The 26,135-nt window shown below is 40.2% G+C and overlaps 1 protein-coding gene across 6 annotated transcripts in view; it reads right to left on the bottom strand.

Moving 5' to 3' along the window:
* ARHGAP26 (Rho GTPase activating protein 26) overlaps window positions 1-26,135 on the bottom strand; it is a 462,881-nt gene that overhangs the window by 20,683 nt on the left and 416,063 nt on the right. For 2 of the 6 annotated variants that reach the window (XM_032291490.1, XM_032294819.1), the window contains exon 21: window positions 169-444. The exons of 1 other annotated variant lie outside the window; for it this stretch is intronic. In XM_032291490.1, the coding sequence (XP_032147381.1) occupies window positions 169-444 (276 nt within the window). The remainder of the gene's footprint in view (window positions 1-168; window positions 445-26,135) is intronic. 3 more of the 6 variants (XM_032292168.1, XM_032293486.1, XM_032292845.1) reach the window with 3 other exon arrangements.

Below are 26,135 nucleotides of genomic sequence, written 5' to 3'. Positions count from 1 at the left end.
GACTCAGGGTGCAAAAGGGTGTGAAAAATGCCATGCTGGTTCATGCAAATGGTCCCTTTTAGCTCTGGTCTCTTAGGAGGGAACCACAGGAGAGCAGAGGCAACCCCCTGTTGTCCCTGGCCAGCTTTGGATAAACGGGAACAGATTGGTCATCATCCGAGATTTTACCTGGAGTCTTCATGAATCGCTTCTTCTGGCCTGTCAAAAAGCAAGTGCAGGTTTGGATGGCAGGGAACAAAGTTGACGAGGAGGCTGAACACTGCATGAAGAGAGGACCAAGCCAATGAGAGAACAACGGCAGCAACAGAAAACCAAACAAACCCTGCAACAGACCTGACGGGGGATGAGTCGCTGGACGTGGATGAGGTGGGCATAGGGCTGGATGGCGCCGAGAACATGGGCCAAGATGGCGAGAGGGGTGAAGTTGGGCTTGGATTCGGGGGGCTGCAAGACATAACAACCAGAAAACTTGTCAGCACACAGGGAAACCACAATGGGAGCACAGGAGGTCATGGAAGGCCAGATGACGGAAAGCTGGGCAGAGCAGAGGAGTACTGACACCCAGGGACGTGCTGTTAGGGCCATGTCACCTTCCTCCAGACCAAACCTCCGTGTCCAAGTAACGTCTGTTCTGTAATTCCTCGGAGCATAAACAAGCTTTGCCCTGCAGAACAACTGCTTTTCAGGTGATAGAAGCTTCTTCGATCATGTCCACTGGTGACAAATGCCCTGAGCCCATGCATATGAGTTCCCACACCCACCTCCGATCACCAGCCTTGTTCTGACGCAGGGCTAGCTTATAATGAGCCTTCAGCTTCCACTGTTGTGGGAGTGTTTTTCAAGTTATGTCTCAGCAGAAATGACCATTTTTTTCTTTTGGGCCACAAAGGCCATTCCGTGAGAAAATAATTTCCTGTTTGCATTTTTAACTAGATGGGCTGTGTGCCACTGGAGATCCAAAGCACTGCATGAAGACAATGATAGCCAATGGAGGTGAATACGGACACATCTCTTGGGAGGCGGTGTGCAATTACCAGCAGAATGCGGTTCCTCTGAGGTTTGCTGCCCAGGCTTGCCCTTTCTCCTTTCGTGGAATTTGGGCATTATAATGCTCAAAGAAAAAGCCCCAGAGGGAAGGCAATGAAAAAAATGAACTGGAACCTTCAATTTGTCCATTTTGTTCTTTGACGGGTGGCTAATCAAAAGTTTGGAGAGGAAAGGTTGAAATTACTCACTGAAATGTGGCTTGTGGATTTTAATTGGTTGTGCTAGCCCTTTGACTTATTTCCACAAATTACACAAGCACCTTCGCAACTCTGAAATCGTAAGTCACAGTGCAAACACCAATGACTGAGAGAAACCAGTTCAGCCACACCACTTGCCTCCCCTGAATCTCAGCTGACTGCTGGACTGTTTGAACCAAGCATTTCATGGGGGCAAAAATGATAGTAATCCAGTTCAAGCGGAACAGACTTTCTAAGCGTACCACAATTTAGCAAGAACACAAAAATATCCTGCTTACTGGGACTTCCCTAGGGTTATACCAATTCAGACATGAGACCCCATAATAGCCCCAATTACCTACTGTTGTAACATAAACACCTATAGACAAATAACAGCAAAAACCACAGTGTGAGTTCATCAGAGAGGCTCAAACCAATGTGACTGATAAACAGTTTGTTCAATTCCATTATGCATATTATATTTCTAGAATATAAATTCCATGAGGAAGAGGCTTTTGTTTTGCTTACTGCTGTATATCCAATGTCTAAAATAGTGTCTGTAGGCATTATATTTAACAAATCATTATTGAGTAAATTAATGAATCTCATTTACCCACCTGTTAAGGCCACAAACAGGTACTAGTATAATTCTCATTTCACAGATGTGGAAACCTAAGCTGAGGCTTCCCTAAGGATGCCCAGCCTATAAGTGATAGGGCTGAGTTCAAACCCCATCCGCTGAATGGAAGCCCAGGGCTCTGGCAGCCAGTGCACTGCCTCTGAGATAGCAGGACTTGCCCTGCTCCTCTAGGCTGTGCCAAGTTTTTTTTACAGACTCAGTCATAGCATTAGAATTCTTCTTAACCACTGATTCATGGGTTTCCTTTAGATACCTACCCTATTTGCAAGGGAAAATGACAATACAGTGACAGAATCGCAGTAAGACTCAACACCTGGCAAATTCCAACAAAATCCCCAATCCTGCCTCCAGCGTTCGGTCTGGTGGATTCATACAGCAGACAGAATTCATGTTTAAGAGAATAAAATTTAGAAAGTATGACTTTAAAAAAATTTTTTTCTTAATGCAACAAAAACTAGACATTGAGCACTTAGTATGTGCAAGACAGTAAGTGGTATTTGCCAAGATCCCTTGACTTCAAGAACTTAAACTGTATTTGACAAGAAGCGACAGATTTAAAAACAGTAATGTAAGACAGCAAGATCCATCAGCTGAGGGCTATTATTAGCTTAATACCTGGCTCCCACTTGACTCTGTCTCCAGTCCTAGGAAAAGTGTCAACTCCTTTCTACTGTGCAGTCTCCATTTTCCTCCACAGTTGCTGCTCGTCAGAGAAGCCTCACTTTCTGAGTGCTCTCACCACAACCCCGCCCCTCCAGACAGTGACCTAGTAGAACAACCTAGTAGACAAGGCCTGGCAGCAACTTTCAAACCACAGCCCAGCCCAGGGACAATTTGGAGGTTCAAGACAACAGCCCAGACCTAGGGGCTTGTCCCAATCTGTTCTTTTGGTCAGTGGTTACCACAGGACAATTAAAAAGTCCTTCCAAAAAAATTTTTTTTATGACTTTAATAAGTAGGAAACACCTCCAGCTTCCTATTCCATCTGTACCAAGAATTATGCCTTTGGCTAATGGCATAGTTGGGAACATATTCTGTGAATACAATGTGGGTTCTAAATGTTTTTCAAATCCTCAGATATCTAAGTCGTTCTTGGCCAGAAGTACATGGCTGGAATTATCTGGGGGTGCGGCTGGAATGCAGGGTATTCGTAACTATTACAAGAACTTACTCCTTAATCCCCATGTCAATTGCCATAGTATCAACTGCAATTATTATTATTATTATTTAAGACAGGGTTTTGCTCGTCGCCCAGGCTGGAGTGCAATGGTGCGACCTTGGCTCACTGCAATCTCCACCTCCCGGGTTCCAGCGATTCTCCTGCCTCAGCCTCCCGACAGCTGGGATTATAGGTGCCCACCACCACACCCGGCTAATTTTTTGTATTTTTAGTAGAGATGGGGTTTCATCATGTTGGTCAGGCTGGTCTTGAACTCCTGACCTCTGGTGATCCACCCACCTCAGCCTCCCAAAGTGCTGGGATTACAGGCATGAGCCACTCTGCCTGGCCTCAACTGCAATTTTTAACAACAGAATTTCATTTGTTTATGTTTTAGCCATAGCAGTAACATTTGCTATAAAGTGATCGCATTTTATCATTTGATACCACCATATTTGATTTGGTATAATAATAAAATGCATACTCCATAGTACTTCAGTGATTTTTTTTTAAATTATACTTTAAGTTCCGGGATACATATGCAGAACATGTAGGTTTGTTACACAGGCACACATGTGTCATGGTGGTTTGCTGAACCCATCAACCTATCATCTACATTAGGTATTTCTCCTAATGCTATTCCTCCCCTAGTCCCCCAGCCCCTGACAGGCCCTGGTGTGTGATGTTCCCCTCCCTGTGTCCATTTGTTCTCATTGTTCAGCTCCCACTTATGAGTGAGAACATGCGGTGTTTGGTTTTCTTTTCCTGTGTGTGTTTGCTGAGAGTGATGGTTTCCAGTTTCAACCATGTCCCTGCAAAGGACATGAAATCATCCTATTTTGCGGCTGCGTAGTATTCTATGGTATATGTGTGCCACATTTTCTTTATCCAGTCTATCATTGATGGGCATCTGGGTTGGTTCCAAGTCTTTGCTATTGTGGATAGTGCTGCAATAAACATATGTGTGCATGTGCCTTTATAGTAGAATGATTTATAATCCTTTGGGTATATACCTAGGACAGGTATTGCTGAGTCAAATGGTATTTCGGTTCTAGATCCTTGAGGAATCACCACACTGTCTTTCACAATGGATGGATGAATTTACACTCCCACCAAGAGTGTAAATGAATTCCTATTTCTCCACATCCTCTCCAGCATCTGTTGTTTCCTGATTTTTTTAAATGATTGCCATTCTAACTGGGGTGAGATGGTATTTCATTGTGGTTTTGATTTATATTTCTCTTATGACCAGTGATGACGGGCTTTTTTCCATATGTTTGTTAGTCGCATAAATGTCTTCTTTTGAGAACTGTCTGTTCATATCCATCACCCACTTTTTGATGGGGTTGTCTGTTTTTTCTTGTAAATTTGTTTAAGTTTCTTGTAGATTCTGGATATTAGCCCTTTGTCAGACGGATAGATTGCAAAAATTTTCTCCCATTCTGTAGGTTGCCTGTTCACCCTGATGATAGTTTCTTTTGCTGTGCAGAAGTGCTTTAATTAATTAGAACCCATTTGTCAATTTTGGCTTTTTGTTGCCATTGCTTTTGGTGTTTTAGTCAGGAAGTCTTTGTCCATGCCTATGTCCTGAATGGTATTGCCTAGGTTTTATTCCAGGGTTTCTACGATTTTAGTTCTTACATTTAAGTCTTTAATCCATCTGGAGTTACTTTTTGTATAACGTGTATGGAATGGTCCAGTTTCAGTGTTTTGCATATGGCTAGCCAGTTTTCCCAACACCATTTATTAAATAGGGAATCCTTTCCCCATTGCTTGTTTTTGTCAGGTTTGTCAGAGATTAGATGGTTGTAGATGTGTGGCATTATTTCTGAGGCCTCCGTTCTGTTCCACTGGTCTATATATCTGTTTTGGTACCAGCACCATGCTGTTTTGGTTACCGTAGCCTTGTAGTGTAGTTTGAAGTCAGGTACTGTGATGCCTGTAGCTTTGTTCTTTTTGCTTAGGATTGTCTTGGCTATATGGGCTTATTTTGGTACCAGATGAAATTTAAAGTAGTTTTTTTTCTAATTCTGTGAAGAAAGTCAATGGTAGCTTGATGGGGATAGCATTGAATCTAAATTACTTTGGGCAGTATGGCCATTTTCATGATATTGATTCTTCTTATCCATGAGCATGGAATGCTTTTCCATTTGTTTGTGTCCTCTCTTATTTCCTTGAGCAGTGGTTTGTAGTTCTCCTTGAAGAGGTCCTTCACATACCTTGTGAGTTGTATTCCTAAATATTTTAACCTCTTTGGAGCAATTGTAAATGGGGGGTCACTCATGATGTGACTCTCTGTTTGTCTATTACTGGGTGTATAGAAGTGCTTGTGACTTTTGCACATTGATTTTTGTATCCTGAGACTTTGCTGAAGTTGCTTATCAGCTTAAGGAGATCTGGGGCTGAGATAATGGGGTTTTCTAAATATACAATCATGCCATCTGCAAACAGAGACAATTTGACTTCCTCTATTCTTATCTGAATACCCTTTACTTCTTTCTGTTGCCTGATTGCCCTGGCCAGAACTTCCAACACTATGTTGAATAGGAGTAGTGAGAGCGGGCATCCTTGTCTTGTGTCTGTTTTCAAAGGGAATGCTTCCAGCTTTTGCCCATTCAGTATGATACTGGCTGTGCATTTGTCATAAATAGCTTTTATTATTTTGAGATACGTTCCATCGGTACCTAATTTATTGAGAGTTTTTAGCATGAAGGACTGTTGAATTTTATCAAAGGTCTTTTCTGCATCTATTGAGATAATCATGTGGTTTTTGTCTTTTGTGCTGTTTATGTATAGATTACGTTTATTGTTTGCATATGTTGAACCAGCCTTGCATCCTAGGGATGAAGCTGACTTGATTGTAGTGGATACGCTTTTTTATGTGCTGCTGGATTTGGTTTGCCAGTATTTTATTGAGAATTTTCACATCGATGTTCATCAGGGATATTGGCCTGAAATTTTCTTTTTTTTTTGTTTTGTCTCTGCCAGGTTTTGGTATCAGGATGATATTGGCCTCATACAATGAGTTAGGGAGGAGTCCCTCTTTTTCTATTGTTTGGAATAGTTTCAGAAGGAATGGTACTAGCTCTTTGTACCTCTGGTAGAGTTTGGCTGTAAATCTGTCTGGTGCTGGGATTTTTTTAGTTGGTAGGCCATTAATTACTGCCTCAATTTCAGAACTTGTTATTGGTCTGTTCAGGAATTCAGCTCCTTCCTTGTTTAGTCTTGGGAGGGTGTATGTGTCCAGGAATTTATCCATTTCCTCTAGATTTTCTAGTTTATTTGCATAGAGTTGTTTATAGTATTCTATTATGGTAGTTTGTATTTCTGTGGGATATCTCTTTTGTTGTTTTTTATTGCATCTATTTAATTCTTCTGTCTTTCCTTCTTTATTAGTGTGGCTAGAAGTCTATTTTATTAATATTTTCAAATAGCCAGCTTCTGGATTCACTGATTTTTTTTTAAGGGTTTTTGTGGCTCTATCTCCTTCAGTTCTGCTCTGATCTTAGTTATTTCTTATCTTCTGCTAGTTTTTAAATTTGTTTGCTTTTGCTTCTCTAGTTCTTTAAATTGTGATGTTAGGGTGTCAATTTTAGGTTTTTCCCACTTTCTTCTGTGGGCATTTAGTGCTATAAATTTCCCTCTAAACACTGCTTTAGCTGTGTCCCAGAGATTCTGTTACATTGTATCTTTGTTCTCATTGGTTTCAAAGAACTTCTTTATTTTTGCCTTAATTTCGTTATTTACCCAGTAGTCATTCAGGAGCAGGTTGTTTAGTTTAGATGTAGTTATGCAGTTTTGAGTGAGTTTGTTAATCCTGAGTTCTAATTTGGTTTCACTGTGGTCTGAGAGACTGTTTGTTATGATTTCCATTCTTTTGCATTTGCTGAGGAGTCTTTTACTTCCAATTATGTGGTCAATTTTAGAATAAGTGTGATGTGGTGCTGAGAAGAATGTATATTCTATTAGTTTCCCTCCCCTAGCCAAGGGAAGCCATGAGGGACTGTGCCATGAGGAATGGTGCATTCCAGCCCAGATACTATGCTTTTCCCATGATCTTCACAACCTCAGACCAGGAGATTCCCTCTGGTGCCTACACCACCAGGTCCCTGGGTTTCAAGCACAAAACTGGGCAGGTGTTTGGGCAGGCACTGAGCTAGCTGCGGGAGTTTTTTTTCATATCCCAGTGGCACCTGGAATGCCAACAAGACAGAGTCATTCACTATCCTGGAAAGGGGGCTGAAGCCAGGGAGCCAAGTGGTATAGCTTAGTGGATCCCACCCTCACAGAGCCCAGCTAAGATCTACTGACTTGAAATTCTTGCTGCCAACACAGCAGTCTGAAGTTGAGCTGGGACTCTAGAGCTTAGTTGGGGGAGGGGTGTGTGCTGTTACTGAGACTTTAGTAGGTGGTTTTCCCCTCGCAGTATAAATAAAGCCACCAAGAAGTTCGAACTGGGCAGAGACACCACAGTGCCACAAAACCACTGTAGGTAGACTGCCTCTCTAGATTTCTCCTCTCTGGACAGAGCATCTCTGACAGATAGGCAGCAGCCCCTGTCAGAGGTTTATAGGTAAAACTGCCATCTCCCTGAAACAGAGCACCTGTGGGAACGGTGGCTGTGAGTGCAGCTTCAGCAGACTTAAATGTTCCTGCCTGCTGGCTCTGAAGAGAGCAGTGGATCTTTCAGCACTCAAATTTTGCTAAGGGACAGACTGCATCCACAAGTGGGTCCCTGACCCCTGTGCCTCCTGACTGGGAGACACCTTCCAATAGCAGTTGACAGACACCTCATACAATAGAACTCTGGCTGGCATCTGTCAGGTGCCCCTCTGGAGCGAAGCTGGCAGAGGAAGGAACATGCAGCAATCTTTGCTGTTCTGCAGCCTCTGCTGTGGACCTCCAGCAAACTCCAGCAGACCTGCAGCAGAGGGGCCTGACTGTTAGAAGGAAAACTAACAAACAGAAAGGAATAGCATCAACATTAATAAAAAGGACGTCCACACAGAAACCCAATGCGAAGGTCACCAACATCAAAGACCAAAGGTAGATAAATCCATGAAGACGAGGAAAAACCAGCAAGAAAAGGCTGACAATTCCAAAAATCAGAACACTTCTTCTCCTCCAAAGGATCACAACTCCTTGACAGCAAGGGAACAAAACTGGACAGAGAATGAGTTTGATGAATTGACAGAAGCAGGCTTCAGAAGGTGGGTAATAACAAACTCCTCTGAGCTAAAGGAGCATGTTCTAACCCAATGCAAGGAAGCTAAGAACCTTGAAGAAAGGTTAGAAAAATTGCTAACTAGAAAAACCAGTTTAGAGAAGAACATAAATGTCCTGAGGGAGCTGAAAAATACAGCACGAGAACTTCGTGAAGCATACACAAGTATCAATAGCCAAATGGATCAAGTGGAAGAAAGGATAGCAGAGATTGAAGATCAACTTAATGAAATAAAGTGTGAAGACAAGATTAGAGAAAAAAGAATAAAAAGGAACGAATAAAGCCTGCAAGAAATATGGGACTGTGTGAAAAGACCAAACCTACGTTTGATTGGTATACCTGGAAGTGATGGGGCAAATGAAACCAAGTTGGAAAACACTGTTCAGGATATTATCCAGGAAAACTTCCCCAACATAGCAAGACAGGCCAACATTCATATTCAGGAAATACAGAGAACACCACAAAGATACTCCTCAAGAAGAGCAACCCCAAGGCACATAATCGTCAGATTGACCAGCGTGGAAATGAAGGAGAAAATACTAAGGGCAGCCAGAGAGAAAGGTGGGGTTACCCACAAAGGGAAGCCCATCAGACTCACAGCAGATCTCTCAGCAGAAGCCCTACAAGCCAGAAGACAGTGGGGGCCAATATTCAACATCCTTAAAGAAAAAAAACTTTCAACCCAGAATCTCCTATCCAGCCAAACTAAGCTTCATAAGTGAAGGAAAAATAAAATCCTTTGTGAACATGCAAGTACTCAGAGATTTTGTCACCACCAGGCCAGCTTTACAAGAGCTCCTGAAAGAGGCCCTACACATATAAAGGAACAACCAGTACCAGCCACTCCAAAAAGATGCCAAATGGTAGAGAATCAACACAATGAAGAAACTGCATCAACTAATGGGCAAAACAGCCAGTTTGCACCAAAATGGCAGTATCAAATTCACACATAACAATATTAACCCTAAATGTAAACGGACTAAATGCCCCAATCAAAAGACACAGACTGGCAAATTGGATAAAAAGACAAAACCCATCGGTTTGCTGTATCCAGGAAACCCATCTCACATGCAAGGATACACAAAGGCTCAAAATAAAGGAATGGAGGAAGATTTACCAAGCAAATGGAGAGCAAAAATAAGTTGCAATTCTCATCTCTGATAAATTAGACTTTAAAGCAACAAAGAACAAAAGAGACAAGGACATTACATAATGGTAAAAGGATCAATGCAACAAGAAGAGCTAACGATCCTAAATATATACGCACCCAATACAGGAGCACCCAGATACATGAGGCAAGTTCTTAATGACTTACACAGAGACTTAGACTCCCACACAATTATAGTGGGAGACTTTAACACCCCATTGTCAATATTAGACAGATCAACCAGACAGAAAATTAACAAGGATATCCAGGACTTGAACTCAGACCTGGACCAAGCAAACCTAATAGACATTTACAGAACTCTCCACCCCAAATCCACAGAATATACATTCTTCTCAGCACCACATCATACGTACTCTAAAATTGACCATATAATTGGGAGTAAATCACTCCTCAGCAAATGCAAAAGAACGGAAATTGCAACAAACAGTCTCTCAGACCACAGTGCAATCAAGTCAGAACTCAGAATTCAAAAACTAACCCAGAACCGCACAGCTTCATGGAAACTGAACAACTTGCTCTTGAATGTTGACTGGATAAACAATGAAATGAAGACAGAAATAAAGATGTTCTTCGAAACCAACGAGAATGAAGACACAACATACCAGAATCTCTGGGACACATTTAAAGCAGTCTCTAGAGGAAAATATATAGCAATAAGTACCCACATGAGAAGCAAGGAGAGATAAAAAATTGAAACCCTATCATCAAAATTGAAAGAGCTAGAGGAGCAAGATCAAAAAAAATCAAAGCCTAGCAGAAGACAAGAAATAGCTAAGATCAGAGCAGAACTGAAGGCGATAGAGACACAAAAAACCCTTCAAAAAATCAATAAATCCAGGAGCTGGTTTTTTGAAAAGATCAACAAAATAGACCACTAGCCAGGTTAATAAAAAAGAAAAGAGAGAATAACCAAATTGATGCAATAAAAAACGATAAAGGGGATATCACCACAGATTCCACAGAAATTCAAACCATCATCAGAGATTATTACAAACAACTCTATGCACATAAACTAGTAAACCTGGAAGAAATGGATAAATTCCTAGACATTTGCCTCCTCCCAAGCCTAAACCAGGAAGAAGCCGAAACCCTGAACAGACCCATAACAAGGTCTGAATTGAGGCAGCAATTAAGAGCTTACCACCCAAAAAAAGCCCAGGGCCAGACGGGTTCACAGCCGAATTCTACCAGACATACAAAGAGGAGCTGGTACCATTTCTTCTGAAACTATTCCAAACAATACAAAAAGAGGGAATTCTTCCCAAATCATTTTATGAGACCAACATTATCCTGATTCCAAAACCCGGCAGAGACTCAACAAGAAGAGAAACCTTCAGGCCAATATCCATGATGAACATAGATGCAAAGATCTTCAATAAAATACTGGCAAGCCGACTGCAACAGCACATCAAAAAGCTTATCCACCATGATCAAGTAGGCTTCATCCCGGGGATGCAAGGCTCGTTCAACATACGCAAGTCTGTAAACGTAATTCACCACATAAACAGAACCAAAGACAAAAACCACATGATTATCTCAATTGATGCAGAGAAGACCTTTGACAAAATTCAACAGCCCTTTATGCTAAAAACCCTCAATAAGCTAGGTATTGATGGAACATATCTCAAAATAATAAAAGCAATTTACGACAAACCAACAGCCAATATCATACTGAATGAGCAAAAACTGGAAGCATTCCCCTTGAAATCAGGCACTAGAAAAGAATGCCCTCTCTCACCACTCTTATTCAATATAGTACTGGAAGTTCTAGCCAGAGCAATCAGGCAAGAAAAAGAAATAATGGGTATTCAAATAGGAAAGGAAGATGTCAAACTGTCTCTATTTGCAGATGACATGATTGTATATCTAGAAGACCCCATAGTCTCAGCCTAAAAACTCCTGAAACTGATAAGCAACTTCAGCAGTCTCAGGATACACAATCAATGTGCAAAAATCACATGCATTCCTATACACCAATAACAGACTTAAAGAGAGCCAAATCAAGAACGAACTGCCATTCACAATCGCCACAAAGAGAATAAAATACCTAGGAATACAACTAACAAGGAACGTAAAGGACCTCTTCAAGGAGAACTACAAGCCACTGCTCAACGAAGTAAGAGAGGACACAAACAGATGGAGAAACATTCCATGTTCATAGTTAGGAAGAATCAATATCGTGAAAATGGCCATACTGCCCAAAAATAATTTACAGATTCAACGCTATCCCCATCAAGCTACCTATGACCTTCTTCACAGAACTGGAAAAAACACCTTAAACTTCATATGGAACCAAAAGAGAGCCCGCATAGCCAAGTCAATTCTAACAAAAAGAACAAAGCAGGAGGCATCACACTACCGGAGTTCAAACTATACTACAAGCCTACAGTAATCAAAACAGCATGGTACTGATACCAAAACAGAGATATAGACCAATGGAACAGAACAGAGTTCTCGGAGGCAACACAACATATCTACAACCATCTGATCTTTGACAAACCTCACAAAAACAAGCAATGGGGAAAGGATTCCCTGTTTAATAAATGGTGTTGGGAAAACTGGCTAGCCATGTGCAGAAAGCAGAATCTGGACCCCTTCCTGACACCTTACACTAAAATTAACTCCAGATGGATTAAAGACTTAAACATAAGACCTAACACCATAAAAACCCTAGAAGAAAATCTAGGCAAACCATTCTGGACATAGGTGTAGGCAAGGACTTCATGACCAAAACACCAAAAGCATTGACAACAAAAGCCAAAATAGACAAGTGGGACCTAATCAAACTCCACAGCTTCTGCACAGCAAAAGAAACAGTCATTAGAGTAAATCGGCAACCAACAGAATGGGAAAAAATTTTTGCAGTTTACCCATCTGACAAAGGGCTGATATCCAGAATTTACAAAGAACTAAAACAGATTTACAAGAAAAAAACGAACAAGCCCATTCAAAAGTGGGCAAAGGATATGAACAGATACTTTACAAAAGAAGACATACACGAGTCCAGCAAATATATGAAAAAATGCTCATCATCACTGGTCATCAGAGAAATGCAAATCAAAACTACATTGAGATACCATCTCACGCCAGTTAGAATGACGATCATTAAAAAATCTAGAGACAACAGATGCTGGAGAGGATGTGGAGAAATAGGAACACTTTAACACTGTTAGTGGGAGTGTAAATTAGTTCAACCATTGTGGAAGACAGTGTGGTGATTCCTCAAGGACCTAGAAATAGAAATTCCATTTGACCCAGCAATCCCATTACTGGGTATATATCCAAAGGATTATAAATCGTTCTACTATAAGGACACATGCACACGAATGTTCATTGCAGCACTGTTTACAATAGCAAAGACCTGGAACCAACCCAAATGCCCAATGATCATAGACTGGACAGGGAAAATATGGCACATATACACCATGGAATATTATGCAGCCATCATAAACGATGAGTTTGTGTCCTTTGTAGGGACATGGATGAACCTGGAAACCATCATTCTCAGCAAACTGACAGAAGAGCAGAAGCTCAAACACCGCATGTTCTCACTCATAGGTGGGTGTTGAACAATGAGAACACATGGACACAGGGAGGGGAGCACTATACACTGGGGTCAGTTGGGGGGAAATAGGGGAGGGACGGTGGGGGGTGGGGAGTTGGGGAGAGATAGCAAGGGGAGAGATGCCAGATGTAGGTGATGGGGAGGAAGGCAGCAAATCACACTGCCACATGTGTACCTATGCAACAATCTTGCATGTTCTTCACACGTACCGAAAAAGCTAAAATGCAATAAAAAAAAGAGAGAACGAAAAAGATTTAATTAAAAAAAAAAAAAAAAGAGTCAAGACCTAATGGTGCGACGTACTCAGGAGACCCATCTCATGTGGAAAGACACACACAGGCTCAAAATAAAGGCATGGAGGAATATTTAACAAGCAAATGGAAAGAAAAAAGCAGGCGGTGCAATCCTAGTCTCTGATAAAACAGACTTTAAACCAACAAAGATCAAAAAAGACAAAGAAGGGTATTACATAATGGTAAAGGGATCAATGCAACAATTAGAGCTAACTATCCTAAATATATATGCACCCGACACAACAGGAGCCCCCAGATTCATAAAGCAAGTTCTTAGAGACCCACAAAGAGACTCAGACACCCACATAATAATAGTGTGAGATTTTAACACCCCACTGTGAATATTAGACAGATCGACGAGACAGAAAATTAACAAGGATATTCAGGACTTGAACTCAGCTCTGGACCAAGCGGACCTAACAGACATCTACAGAACTCTCCACTTCTGTGATTTTTTAAACAACTAAAGGGATTATGCCTTTTGTTTATTTGTACTTTAGAGTCATTGCAATAAACCTATCAACAATACTACAGCACATTTTTATGCACCACAATGATGCCTATCGCAACAGAAGGACTGTAAACAGACAAATGCACCTCTAAGAAATAGCGCATTATATTTTAGTTTTGACACAAAACTAAGAGCATATAGCTATGTGTTCTCATACTCACAGAAAACATATATGGGATATAAGATGCACAGGGATGGTTATTATGGCCCAACACTCTTTGTAGAATCTTAAATTCTCCTTTCACTACTGAAGTGTCTGGCTATAGGTTACTTAAAAATGACAATGGCAGACCAAAAAAAAAAAAATTAAAAATTAAAAAAAACAACTTGCTCCCCCCAGCCCTTCCCAAACCCAAAACAAAATAGACAAATTTTAAAATGATCAATTTCACTCCTGTCTCTGAAACCTCCAATATCAATTTTGCAACCCCTTTTCCCACTAATGAAGCCAAGGATAACAAACAACTAAAAGAGGAGAAAATAATTGTATAACTACAATTTTAGCAGACGACTCCTAAAGGCATTCTCACAACCCTCAGAGTCCATCCAGATGGGTGTATCTGAGTGGAATGCCCAGTGCCTCAAAATATTCCTGGGGTCATGCCAGGCCCCCACATCTAGGCACAATGACAGCAACAACATAGCATACGTGTTAGCATGGAAGGAACATTTGCTGGTCTGGCTTGGATTCAACTGGTAGGCTTGTATCCACTTTAGTTTGCTGGCCCACGGTGTCCTCAAAAGGAGTCAGACAGTCCCAGTCAGTCTCTCTGACATTCACTGGACAGTGAAAGAATAACGGTTTAGGAAGATAAGGCTTGGCAGCATACTGGGTTGTGGCTGACAGTTCAAGTGCAGTGTGTAGCAATATCATCAGCTTGACACCCTTCTGTGGTGACTCACTTGAATGATGGAACGTCTGCTGGACCAGCCAGGGCATGCCTGCTGTACTGTGGCAGGGCTGCCCAGGCAGGCTCCCAGTCTGAGGAGGGATGTGGCAGACGCTCTCTGGCCTCCACACCACAGTAGTGGGGCTGCTACAAGATGAGAGGTTCTGTTACTGGAGGAGTAAGGTGACCATGAAGAAGAAAGTTAATCTTTTAAAACTCTATTCTCATAATGAAAATTATCGACAGCCTTGTAGAAAACTGGAAAATACCAAAAACCAAGAAGAAGAGCAATACCATTATACATAAATTATGCCACTGATAATCACTGTTAACACTTTGGCATATTTCTCCTCACTTTTTTTGGAGAATTATACTACACATGTAGTTAATACCCTGCTTTTTTTTTCACTTAAGGCATTTTCCAATGTCATTAAATAGGCTTTGATAATATATTTTTTAAATGGCTACAGGGTGTTCTATTGCATGATATATTCTGATTTATGTAACCACTCTCTTATTGTGTACATTAGGTCTCCTATCCCCTTTAGCTATTATAAATAGTATTGCAACTCATATCTTTGTAGAGGATCCCTACCAGCGTCTCAATTGTTTCCTTAGCATAAATTCCTGGAAGTAAAATGAGTGGGTCAAAGGCTAGGAGTTTCTTTTAAAGGTCTTGGTATATCGTGCCAAATAGCTTTCCAGAAAGGTTCCACTGCCGTGCATTTCCACCAAAACTGAGAATTCCTTCTCACTATGACACCAACATTGAGCATGATCATTAGAAAAAAAATCAGATGGATATTTTTTCAGTGTTCAGAGGTAAGTTACCTTGGACTCTTTGCTTTCCTGCTCTTTTCAGTGATGTACAAATGAATCCAATTCCCTTCCTGTGTTCTGTTTTCATGTGGAAGGAATGTTTAATTTTCCAAAGGGCATTTTGACAAGACGGTAGTATGGGAAAGGAGACAGGCAAATGGATAGAGAGACAGACAACCACAACCTGGAGATATGAGACCCCCTAGTTGAAAGATATGGCTGCTCCCAAAGGAATAGAGAGTAGTGGATTTTTTTTTTTTTTTTTTTTTTTTGAGACGGAGTCTTGCTCTGTCACCAGGCTGGAGTGCAGTGGCGCAATCTCAGCTCACTGCAACCTCCGCCTCCTGGGTTCAAGCGATTCTTCTGCCTCAGCCTCCTGAGTAGCTGGGACCACAGGCAGGTGGCACAATGCCTGGCTAATTTTTTTGGGTTTTTAGTAGAGACAGGGTTTCACCGTGTTGGCCAGGATGGTCTCGATCTCTTGACCTCGTGATCCACCTGCTACAGCCTCCCAAAGTGCTGGGATTGCAGGCGTGAGAGTAGTGGATTTTTAGCTTAGTGTAGGACTTTCAAAACAAGGACGAAGTTGGAGGGATGAGGCACACAAGGAAGGGCCTAAGAGTCTTACTCTAACGAGTCTCTGCAGTGTCAGACTGTGGAGAAGTAGCAAAATTGGCATTTGCATGTCACTGCCAGGCAGTGGCCCATGATCTGTAGTCCAGGTCCTCAGTCAAATGTCTGAGGCCTGGGCTGAGCCTTGGATCACTGGCCCAGGGCTGGCCTTAATGCTGACAGTTCCCCTTACAGATTAGACTGTGAAGTGGGGATGGTGCTGTTAAACTAAAGGGGGGCGGCTTTTATTTTGCCCCTATGATGAAAAAGAAAAGAAAATTCTATGAAAATCTAAAATGTCCTATATAATCTGATCCCATTTCACTGAATTCTTCTTCCTTGAAAAATATCCCTTTATGTCTTGACTTCAGGTAAAGGGAAATCAAACGTTAGCCAGGAAAAGAGAGCCAAAAGGAATAGTGGTAAATTGGCTAGTGGTCAGCCAGACCAAATGACACAAAACCAATTTTTATCTGTTGAAAATTTGAAGACATATATTTCTTATGTGTGTCCCCTCAAGCTTTTACATCATAGAAATCCTATGTATGTCCTCACCTCCTGGGTTTTCGGTATGTGCTTCACAGCTTTACAAGCGGAAAAAATCCACATGTCCCTCAGCTTGACTGTTTCATGTTCTTTTCTATTACTCATGTGCAGGTGTATTTGCATAAATTATTTCCCTTCATCTAACATGCATATTTATTTAAACACTGACAGAGTTCTGTTTCTTATTTTAATGAAATTAACTAGTGAAATCCCCTTAAAGTCTTAACAATAATTGGGAATTATATTTTAAAATACTTCTTCAATAATTTGCTTTAAAAATAGTTTGACTAGTTTACAATGCAATGATTCTGTTTTCTAGCTTTTAAAAAATTTCTTAAACTATTGGGTACTGTGGTCACCATCTGAGAGACAGGATCATTTGTGCCCCAAATTTCAGCATCATACAATTTATCCATGCAACAAATCTGTACATGTACTCCCTGAACCTAGAATAAAAGTGGAAATTATTTACACAAATAAAATAATTTCTGAAGTTTTAAATAAACTTTAAACTTAGATTGGGTGAGTAGGAATGGCAAGTAATTCCATGATTTAAACAAAATTCAAGATTTTCGAATAGAACATCCATCATCCTTAATGTTCCCCAAGTCAATAATCTGAATCTTTTCTCATTGAATAATACAGAATTATGAGGTAGAGGGAAAAGTTCCAGATTGGAAACAAAGACATCTGGACAACAGTCCTAGTTCAATTCCTCACTGTACAGAAAAACCTCAAGGGAAAGGGCCAGAGAGGTTAAATGGGCAGAATGCTTCTATTGTGTACCATGGCTCACAATACTTATTGAGCTTAATATTCTTTCCTGTTGAACCTAAGTGTAGTCTCTCAACCTTTTTCCAATACCACATTTCAGGCACAACAGAATTTCATAGAATGACAATTATTTACTTTTTCTCAACTAAAAAATTTCACAATTTATGAAGTTATTTGTAAGAAAACACTAAAGCATTTTGGGGGCATCATAAAGTATTCATATGGTAACATTTGCTATTTCCAAAGATCTGAATAGTTGCTAAGAAATCCCAATACTTCCTTACTAGGCATATAACTCTTAAATTGAGTGCAGTACAATTGCCTTTCTCTACATAATGAAGATATTGTGCTTGCCAAAACAAATTCACTCAAGTAACATAAAAATAAAAGGAAAGCAATAGTGCTACTACATCCAGTCTTTCATTGTTCTGCGGTATAAGCTAAAGCCATTGTTTAAACGCTAGAGATGTTTAATCACAATTCCTAAAATCTGTAAGCAAGAAACTATGACTGCCTCGGGGGCTGAGAGTGGGGAACTGGATGCACAGATATGGACTAGACATTCACTTTTTTATTTATACTGTTTGGAATTTATCATGGGCCTATACTATTTTATACTACTAGTGTAGTGGGAAGTGCTCTTTTATACATAGTGCTAGAATAAATGGATATCTATATGGAAAAAATGAGACACCCCCTACCTCACGCCATATATAACAAATGTGTTCCAGTTAGATTATAGACCTAAAAGCCAAAGGCAAACAAGATTTTAGAATAATTCCAGAAACTAAAGGTTCCCAAATAGGGGTTGGAATTTATCCAATAGGGTATAGAGAGCACTAACTATAAAGGAAAATACACACTTGGTTACATTAAAATTAGTAATTCTTATTTATCAAAAACAATATTAAAAGTGTAAAAAGGCAGCCTGCAACATGCAAATGAACAAAGGGTTTATAACTAGAATATGTAAAGATTTCTTACTTTAGTGAGTAAAAGACAACCAACTGGAAAACGGGCAAGAAACCTGAATGGGAATGTTAAAAAAAGAAAATCCAAAAGAAAAGGCACTCAACCTTTCTGCACTGCAGGAAATGCAGATTAAAATCACAGTGAGATGGTACTGCATATGCATCAGAATGACTAAATAGCTAACATCAAAATGCTGAAAATACCAGAGGCTTATGAGGATGAGGTATATCTGTAACTCCTATTTTGCTGGAGGAGGGGTATAAATTGCTACAACCGTTTTCGAAAATAGTATAGCATTGTCTAATAAAGGTCAAGATACCATTCTCTAGGACCCATTCCTACACATACGCCCTAAAAAAGGTGTGTTATGTGTACACTGGAAGACATGTACAAGTATTGATTGACTTATGACCTATGCAACTTATGACCATTCGACTTTACGACCACAATTGCTAGCCACGACTGCTCCGCATCTAGCAGCGCAAACGTTGCCCACCTGGGCGTACGACAGTGCAGACCAGCTTCTGGCAGCACTACCATCTCCGCGTGCACCATTTCAACTGTTATCCCAGACTCAGTACAGCGATTTGTGTTTTGTGCCTTGGATATTTTTCATCAAACCCCTCCCAAGATGTCTACCAAGAGGAAATTGTCTTTGTCTACACCTCAGTCTGCCAAGAAGGAAAGAAAGGCCATCGATCTCGACACAAAGATGAAGGTAATTAAGCATTACGAAGGAGGAAAGAAAGTGAATGTGATCGCACGTGATATGAAGTTATCACACTCGACTGTGTCGACGATTTTGAAAGATAAAGAAAGAATTCGTGAAGCTGTGAAAGGTTCTGCACCCATGCGATCAACAGTTATAACAAAGCAATGAAGTGGGCCCATCCACGAAATGGAGAAATTGCTATATATTTGGATGGAAGATCAAATTCAAAAATGGACATCATCAAGTCTTTTTACTGTGCAGATGAAGGCAAGAAGTCTATTTCAGACTCTGAAGGAGCGTGCTGGAGAAGATTACAGTCAAGAATTTGTAGCAAGCACTGGCTGGTTCCAGAGATTCAAGAAAAGATTCCAAATGCATAGTGTTCGAGTGACTGGAGAAGCAGCGAGTGCGGATGCTCGGAGCAAGGAGCATGTAAGTTTGTTGCTAGTCTGGATGAATTAATTACAGATGACGGATATCTAGCAGAACAGATTTTCAATGTTGATAAAACTGGATTATTTTGGAAACAGATGCCAGCACGCACTTATATTCACAAAGAGGCCGAAAGCATGCTGGGATTTAAAGCATTTAAGGATAGGCTAACTCTGCTGCTTGGCGGACACATTGCAGGGTTTAAGCTGAAGCCGTTCTTAATTTATCACTCAGACAACCCACGTGCGTTCAAGAATGTTAAACAAGCACACACTGCCTGTCTACTTTCTATCTCAACGTAAAGCATGGATGACACAAGGATTGTTTGAAGACTGGTTTATGAACTGTTTTATTCCTCAAGTTCGAGAATATTGTTTGGAGAAAGATATTCCTTTCAAGATTTGATTGCTACTCGATAATGTGCCTGGAAACCCACCACATCTAGGCGATCTCCATCCAGATGTAAAATTTGTTTTTTTCCCGCCAAACACGGCTCCACTCATCCAGCCTATGGACCAAGGTTCAATTGCTACATTAAAGGCCAACTATCTCTGAACCACCTTTGCTCAAGCAATATCCACTATAGATGCTGACTCAGAACTAACATTGCGAGATTTTTGGAAACACTACAACATTTTGATGTGTATCAAGAATATCGCTACCACCTGGGAGGCTGTGACGACAAAGTGCATGAATGGCATCTGGAAAAATTGTGTTAAGTGCTATGTTAATGATTTTGATGGATTTGACAGTGAACATGAACTTGAAACGATTCAGGAAAAAATGGTAAAACTCACTAAAGACCTTTCTTTGGAGTGTGAAACGGAAGATGTTGAAGAGTTGCTAGACAAAGAATCCGGAGAACTTACAAATGAAGAGCTAATCAAACTGGAAGAAGAAAGAGCGGTGGAAGAGGAAAGAAGAGAAGCAGAGAAAGAAGAGGAGGAGCCAGAAAGAAAGTTCACCACTAAGGGATTATCAGACGGTTTATCTTTACGAATAAACTTCTTATACATTTCGAAGCAATGGACCCAAACATCGAACGATTTGCAAGGATTGAACAGATGGCGCACGATGTGTTTCATCCGTATCGTGAAATTTATGAAGAAAAAAAGAAACATACAATTCAGACAAAGCTCACCATGTTTATGAAAAAACCAACTCCGGTAACCCCAACTGCTGCCTCAGATGACAACATCAACGATCTGCAGCCAAGCACCAGCGGCCAATAAAATGTTTCGTACATGTTTATATATTTCGATATGCTTTGCAATTGGGAAAATGTTTCCTACGGTATTTTTTACACCTGTATTTTGTATTTTTGTATGCATCTGTATTTTGTAATTTTCTATGTTTTGCAAATATTAAACCAGTTGTACTGGTAATGCAGTGTTTTACTTAAACCTGATGAATGTAAAAATAAGAAACAAAATGGTGTAGTGATGATACAAATGGCATAAAATGAACAAAGAAAATTATGATATATAACAATAATGAAAGAAAATTATGATAAAATATGACAAAGATTTTTATAACATCATTTCACAGTACTGTACATATAGCCTACTCAACTTATGACCAAATCATGTTATGACCGGTCTGTCGGAACCAATCGTGGTCGTTAAGTCGAGCACTAGCTGTATTAGAATGTGTAGGGCAAATTATTTGTAAAACCAGAAACTGGAAATTAAATTTCAGAAAAAGTAGAATCAAAAAATAATTTTTGTGTATTAATACAATGGTACACTCTACAGCAATAAAAATGAACTACAGCAACATAAATGACTTAAGTATGGTTGAGCAAACAAAGCTGAACTCAAAACAATAAAATATTGCATTTAGGGATATATACCGTCTATCCTCATTATTTCCATATTCCTTATCTGCAAATTCACTTACTTGCTAAAATGTATCCATAATCTCAAAATCAATACTTGAGGTGCTGTTGAGGTCATCCAAGGACATGTGCAGAGCAGCAAAAAACTTGAGTTACCAATGTGCACATTCCCAGCCAAGGTCAAACAAGGCAAAGCTCTGCCTTCTTGTTTCAGCTCTCATACTGTAAACAAATGTCTGTTTGAGGTCTACCTAGTACCACATTTTTGTGCTCTTCGATGGCGATTCTGCCATTTAAAATGGCCCCTAAGCATACAGCTGAAGCACTGTCAAGTGTTTCTAAGCACAAGAAAGTTACGATGTGCCTTACAGAGAAAATGTGTGTGTTAGATGAGCTTTAGACATGAGTTAATGGTGCTGCTGGTCCTAAGTTTAATGTTAATAAATCAACAATAATATTAAAGAAGCAGAAATACATATAAAACAGAGTGATGTATTGATCAGGTGATGAAAATGTTGTGGCCAGGGGCTTGCAGGAAGCTTACCCTGTATTTCCCCTCCATGCAATGGCTTAGTATTCACTAATTCAGTGTTTGCAGTGACTTTATCGAACATGACTACTGTGAATAACAAGAATGGACTGTATTTAGGAGGTAAAAATATAAATAAAAATGAACTGATTATCATAACCATAAGATTAGACATTACGCTTGTGGGAAAGAAGAGGACTGTGATGGGGAAGGAGAAAGCAAAAGATGTGGACACCTGCAAGGTTTTACTTCTTAACCTGTGGGGGAGGGTAGTTACTTGGGTGTTTGCTAAATAATAATTTGTACATTTATATTTCATGTACTTTTTAATACATGTTCAAGCCTATCTTAAAACATATAGATAGTAAGTATCTTAACATATTAGTAATGTCTCTGGGTCATGAGATTAAAGGTAACTTTTAAATAGCCTTACTTTTTTTAGAGTAGCTTGAGGTTCATAGCAAAATTGAGCAGAAAATACAGAGTTCCCCTATACCCCTTGTCCCCATACATGAACAGTTTTTGTGCTTTTAAAACATATTTTCTGTAATTAACGTTACTTTTATAACCAGAATGTAATAAATATTACAAAAAAAATCTCCCGAGCCACCCAACTGCAACTTTTGCTCTGTAGAAGGATGTTTAATAGAGGCAAAATGATAGTTCAGCCTTTGTCGCACCAATCCATGGTTTAGGTTGCATAATACAGTTGGCGGCTCCCAAATTCTTCTGTTTGTCTGCCTACTGCACTGAGAAATTATGTTGACTCTTTTAGAGACTTTTTATTTTGGTAAACGTATTACAGTAAATCAATGGTCTCTTCCTTTTACCTGGAGGATGGGGACGTCAAGAAGGATGTCTCTGATGTAGCATTCTGAGTAGGCTGCACAATGTGTTAACAACCCAGGCTGAGAGTCACCGACTCTCTGGCATATTTTCCTATATGGTGTACTTTCAGGGAATATTTCCTGTTTAGACTAGGGGGAGGAAAAAGATTTAATAAGAATCTAAATGTCCACTGCTGATAACAAAGGAATATCTAAAATTAGCAGCAGTGACCCAAGGCATTTCAGCTTACTAGTAACCCAGGGAGAGGAGATTCCTTGAGTAAGAAACCTACAATATTTCACTATGTCGGGACTTTTCAGCAATACAGGCAGCACTTCTGGTGAGGACAATGTCCAGGACGATTAAGGTTAAACTCTGGCAAATGCACAAACTTTGGTCCGGATGCCATGAAAGGCAGATGAGGCAGAGAGATAAGGATAGATGAGCTTTGAAGAAAGGCTGAAATTCTCTGAGTCTCTTTCTTTCCCTCCAAGCGAATAGCAGACTTCTCTCTAATTCTGGTGCTTACTTAGTAGTCTAAACATGTGGAAAATTGTCTCTGATCTGATTTTAATTACTCAAGCTTCTTCTTTACTCCATTTATATCTTCCATGCCTGGCCCTGCTCCTTCAGTGTGACCATTCACAAACCTCCCATTCCCCCTGTGTCACACTGGCCCTCCACAACGGCTGGTGCAGGCTGCCATGGAGGAATGTGATCTTACTAGGCTTCAGGGTGATTTTCACCCCTTGTTCATTTGGTTCTGAGGAGCTTATTGACTCCACTGGAAAAAACTTTAAACGATTTCCCAGCAAAGTCACCCTTTCCACTGGAAAAAGAGAGTTTTACCATCTGTGAATAAAAACAAATGAAGGAAAATCATTTTTATATTCTCTTCCAGTTCTTGTACTTCAAAACCAAATATCCAGGAGAAGTCCATGAAAAACAGACATGGCAAAACAAAATTCTGATCTTGCAAAATTATAATTTCTATTTTTTTTTTCCAAATCTGAGGTGGATCCAAATTTACTCTGGATAATCTATGAGTTACCAGGCAAATTTATAGTGCAAAAAGGTTTTACACATAAATGCTTAACTTGAGAACTATTCTTGGTGATCATTTCAAAATTCAAATCTGATTACATCATTTCTCTGCTTAAAACACTTCAATGCTTCCCCATTGCTCATAGGATAAAGGCCTTCTCGCCTAGGCTATTATAAGACTCTCTAGCCTGTTTTCTTTACCCTCTACCATTCTAGTCCATCCTACTGTATGCTGTAAGTACATATACCTGCTAAACACATAGCTTAATACATATTTGTTGTATGCTGATGAATGAAGAGCATTTTCTTGCTCATAAACTTCTTGTTACTTAATGGATGTAGTATAAATTTCTTACTCTGGCAGACTGGAATATGTAGTTACAGTTTATTCTAGAATTTTTGCATTCCCCTTCTTCTGGTTCATTTGAAGAATTTCTTTTCCATCCGAAGTGACCCAGGTGGGTCCAGTGTCCCACTGATTTCACTTCAGGGCCAGGCATGTGATTCAGGCTGGTCTGAGTACTTCTTTCCTCTGGCCACAGCGGTCAGTGTGGACAACTGACCCTTGTCCATCCATGGAGTCTAATACAGTAGTTCCTCCTTATCTTCAGTGGTTATGTTTCCAGATGCCCAGTGGATGTCGGGAACTGTGGATAGTACTGAGCTAAACATATGTATACACTATGTTTTTTATATGTATATATCTACGGTAAAGTTTCATTTATAAATTTAGGCACAATAAGAAATGAACTACAATAATAAAACAATTATAACCATGTAATGAAAATTATGTGAATGTAGTCTCTGAAAATAACTTAATGTACCATAAATCTTAGCAGCCTCAGCATATATTTTTCCTTCCTTAAGTTGATAACTTTCATCTTTTCATTTACAGGAAGCACTTTACGACTTCTCTTTAGCATATGCAAGTTGCCAGAATTACCACTCTTGGGCTTTGGGGCCACTGTTAAGTAAAGTAAGGGTTACTTGAAAATAAGCGCTGTAGGTCGGGCGAGGTAGCTCACGCCTGTAACCCTAGCACTTTGGGAGGCCCAGGTGGGTGGATCACCAGAGGTCAGGAGTTTGAGACCAGCCTGGCCAACATGGTGAAACTCCATCTTTACTAAAAATATAAAAATTAGCCGAGTGTGGTGGTACACACCTGTGATCCCAGCTACTCAGGCAGGAGAATCGCTTGAACCCAGGAGATGGAGGTTGCAGTGAGCCAAGATCGCACCACTGCACTCCAGCCTGGGTGACAGAATGAGACTCTGTCACAGAAAAAAGAAAAGAAAAAGAAAATAAGCACTGTAAGACCTGGAGTCGATCTGATAATTGAGGTGGCTACTAAACGACTACAGGGTGGCTAGTATCTATGGTGGGGTGTGTTGGGCAGAGGGATGATTCCTGTCCTGGGGAGCAAGACTTCATCATGCTACACAGAATGCCATGCAATTTAAATCTTGCACATTGTTTCTTTTTATAACTTGTCATTTAATGTCTTCAGACAGCCGTTGACTATAGGTAACTGAAACCAAGGAAGGCAAACCCATGAGGAGAGCCTACTGCATAGGAATGCTCTTCTTTCTGGATTCAACAAGGAAATGTATCAGCTTAGGGTGACCAGAGACCTTTTATCATATTACATGGCCAACATCTGTCTGCAAATGAAGTTAAAATGAAAAGAAAGAGGGAAGAAGAGGCAAGCAAAATAATAATTTGGGTTCCTAAATCGAAATGTATTAGAGGGTTAGATCCACTGTGAGATTTCCCAAAATGTCAGCTTATGACTTCCATTTTTTCCCCTTAAACTAGCTGGGTTCCCTCATTTCAAGGCTTTTCACAACAGAACCCAAACTCCCCTCTCAGTATGCATTACTTGCCTTCAAAGTCCCCAGAGCTCTCAGGTTGGCAAACTTTTTCTTAAGGGGTCATAAAGTAAATAGTTTACACACTGCAGGCCAAAACCGAGAATATTATTTAGGTATTTATATAACTATTTAACACATAACAATGAAAAATGTTCTTTTCTCACAAGTCATAGAACACACAAACAGGCACCTGGCTGGATAGAGCCTGTGGGCTTTGGTTTGCCTACCCCTGTTCTAGTCAAATGGCTTTACTTGTGCCACGAGCATGCTTTAAGCTTTTGCATCTCCATGTTTCTCATAGTGCTGCTGTTCCCATCTGGAATGCCTTTCCCATTTCCCAAACCACTGCTCATCCACCATTCAAAGCCCATTTCAAATGTGACCTCCTTCTTCAGGCTTCTTTGATATCACAATGAGTTTGATCTTTCTACAGTAAGTTAGATCTTTCTCCTTGGAATCTTCAAGGGCTGTGTTTTTCTTCTGGTC

The sequence above is a fragment of the Sapajus apella genome, unplaced genomic scaffold (assembly GCF_009761245.1).
Source record: "Sapajus apella isolate SASKATOON/1434 unplaced genomic scaffold, GSC_monkey_1.0 scaffold1, whole genome shotgun sequence".
NCBI lineage: Eukaryota > Metazoa > Chordata > Mammalia > Primates > Cebidae > Sapajus > Sapajus apella.
Note: the sequence above shows the minus strand (reverse complement) of the source record. Positions and strands in the feature narration are given on the sequence as shown.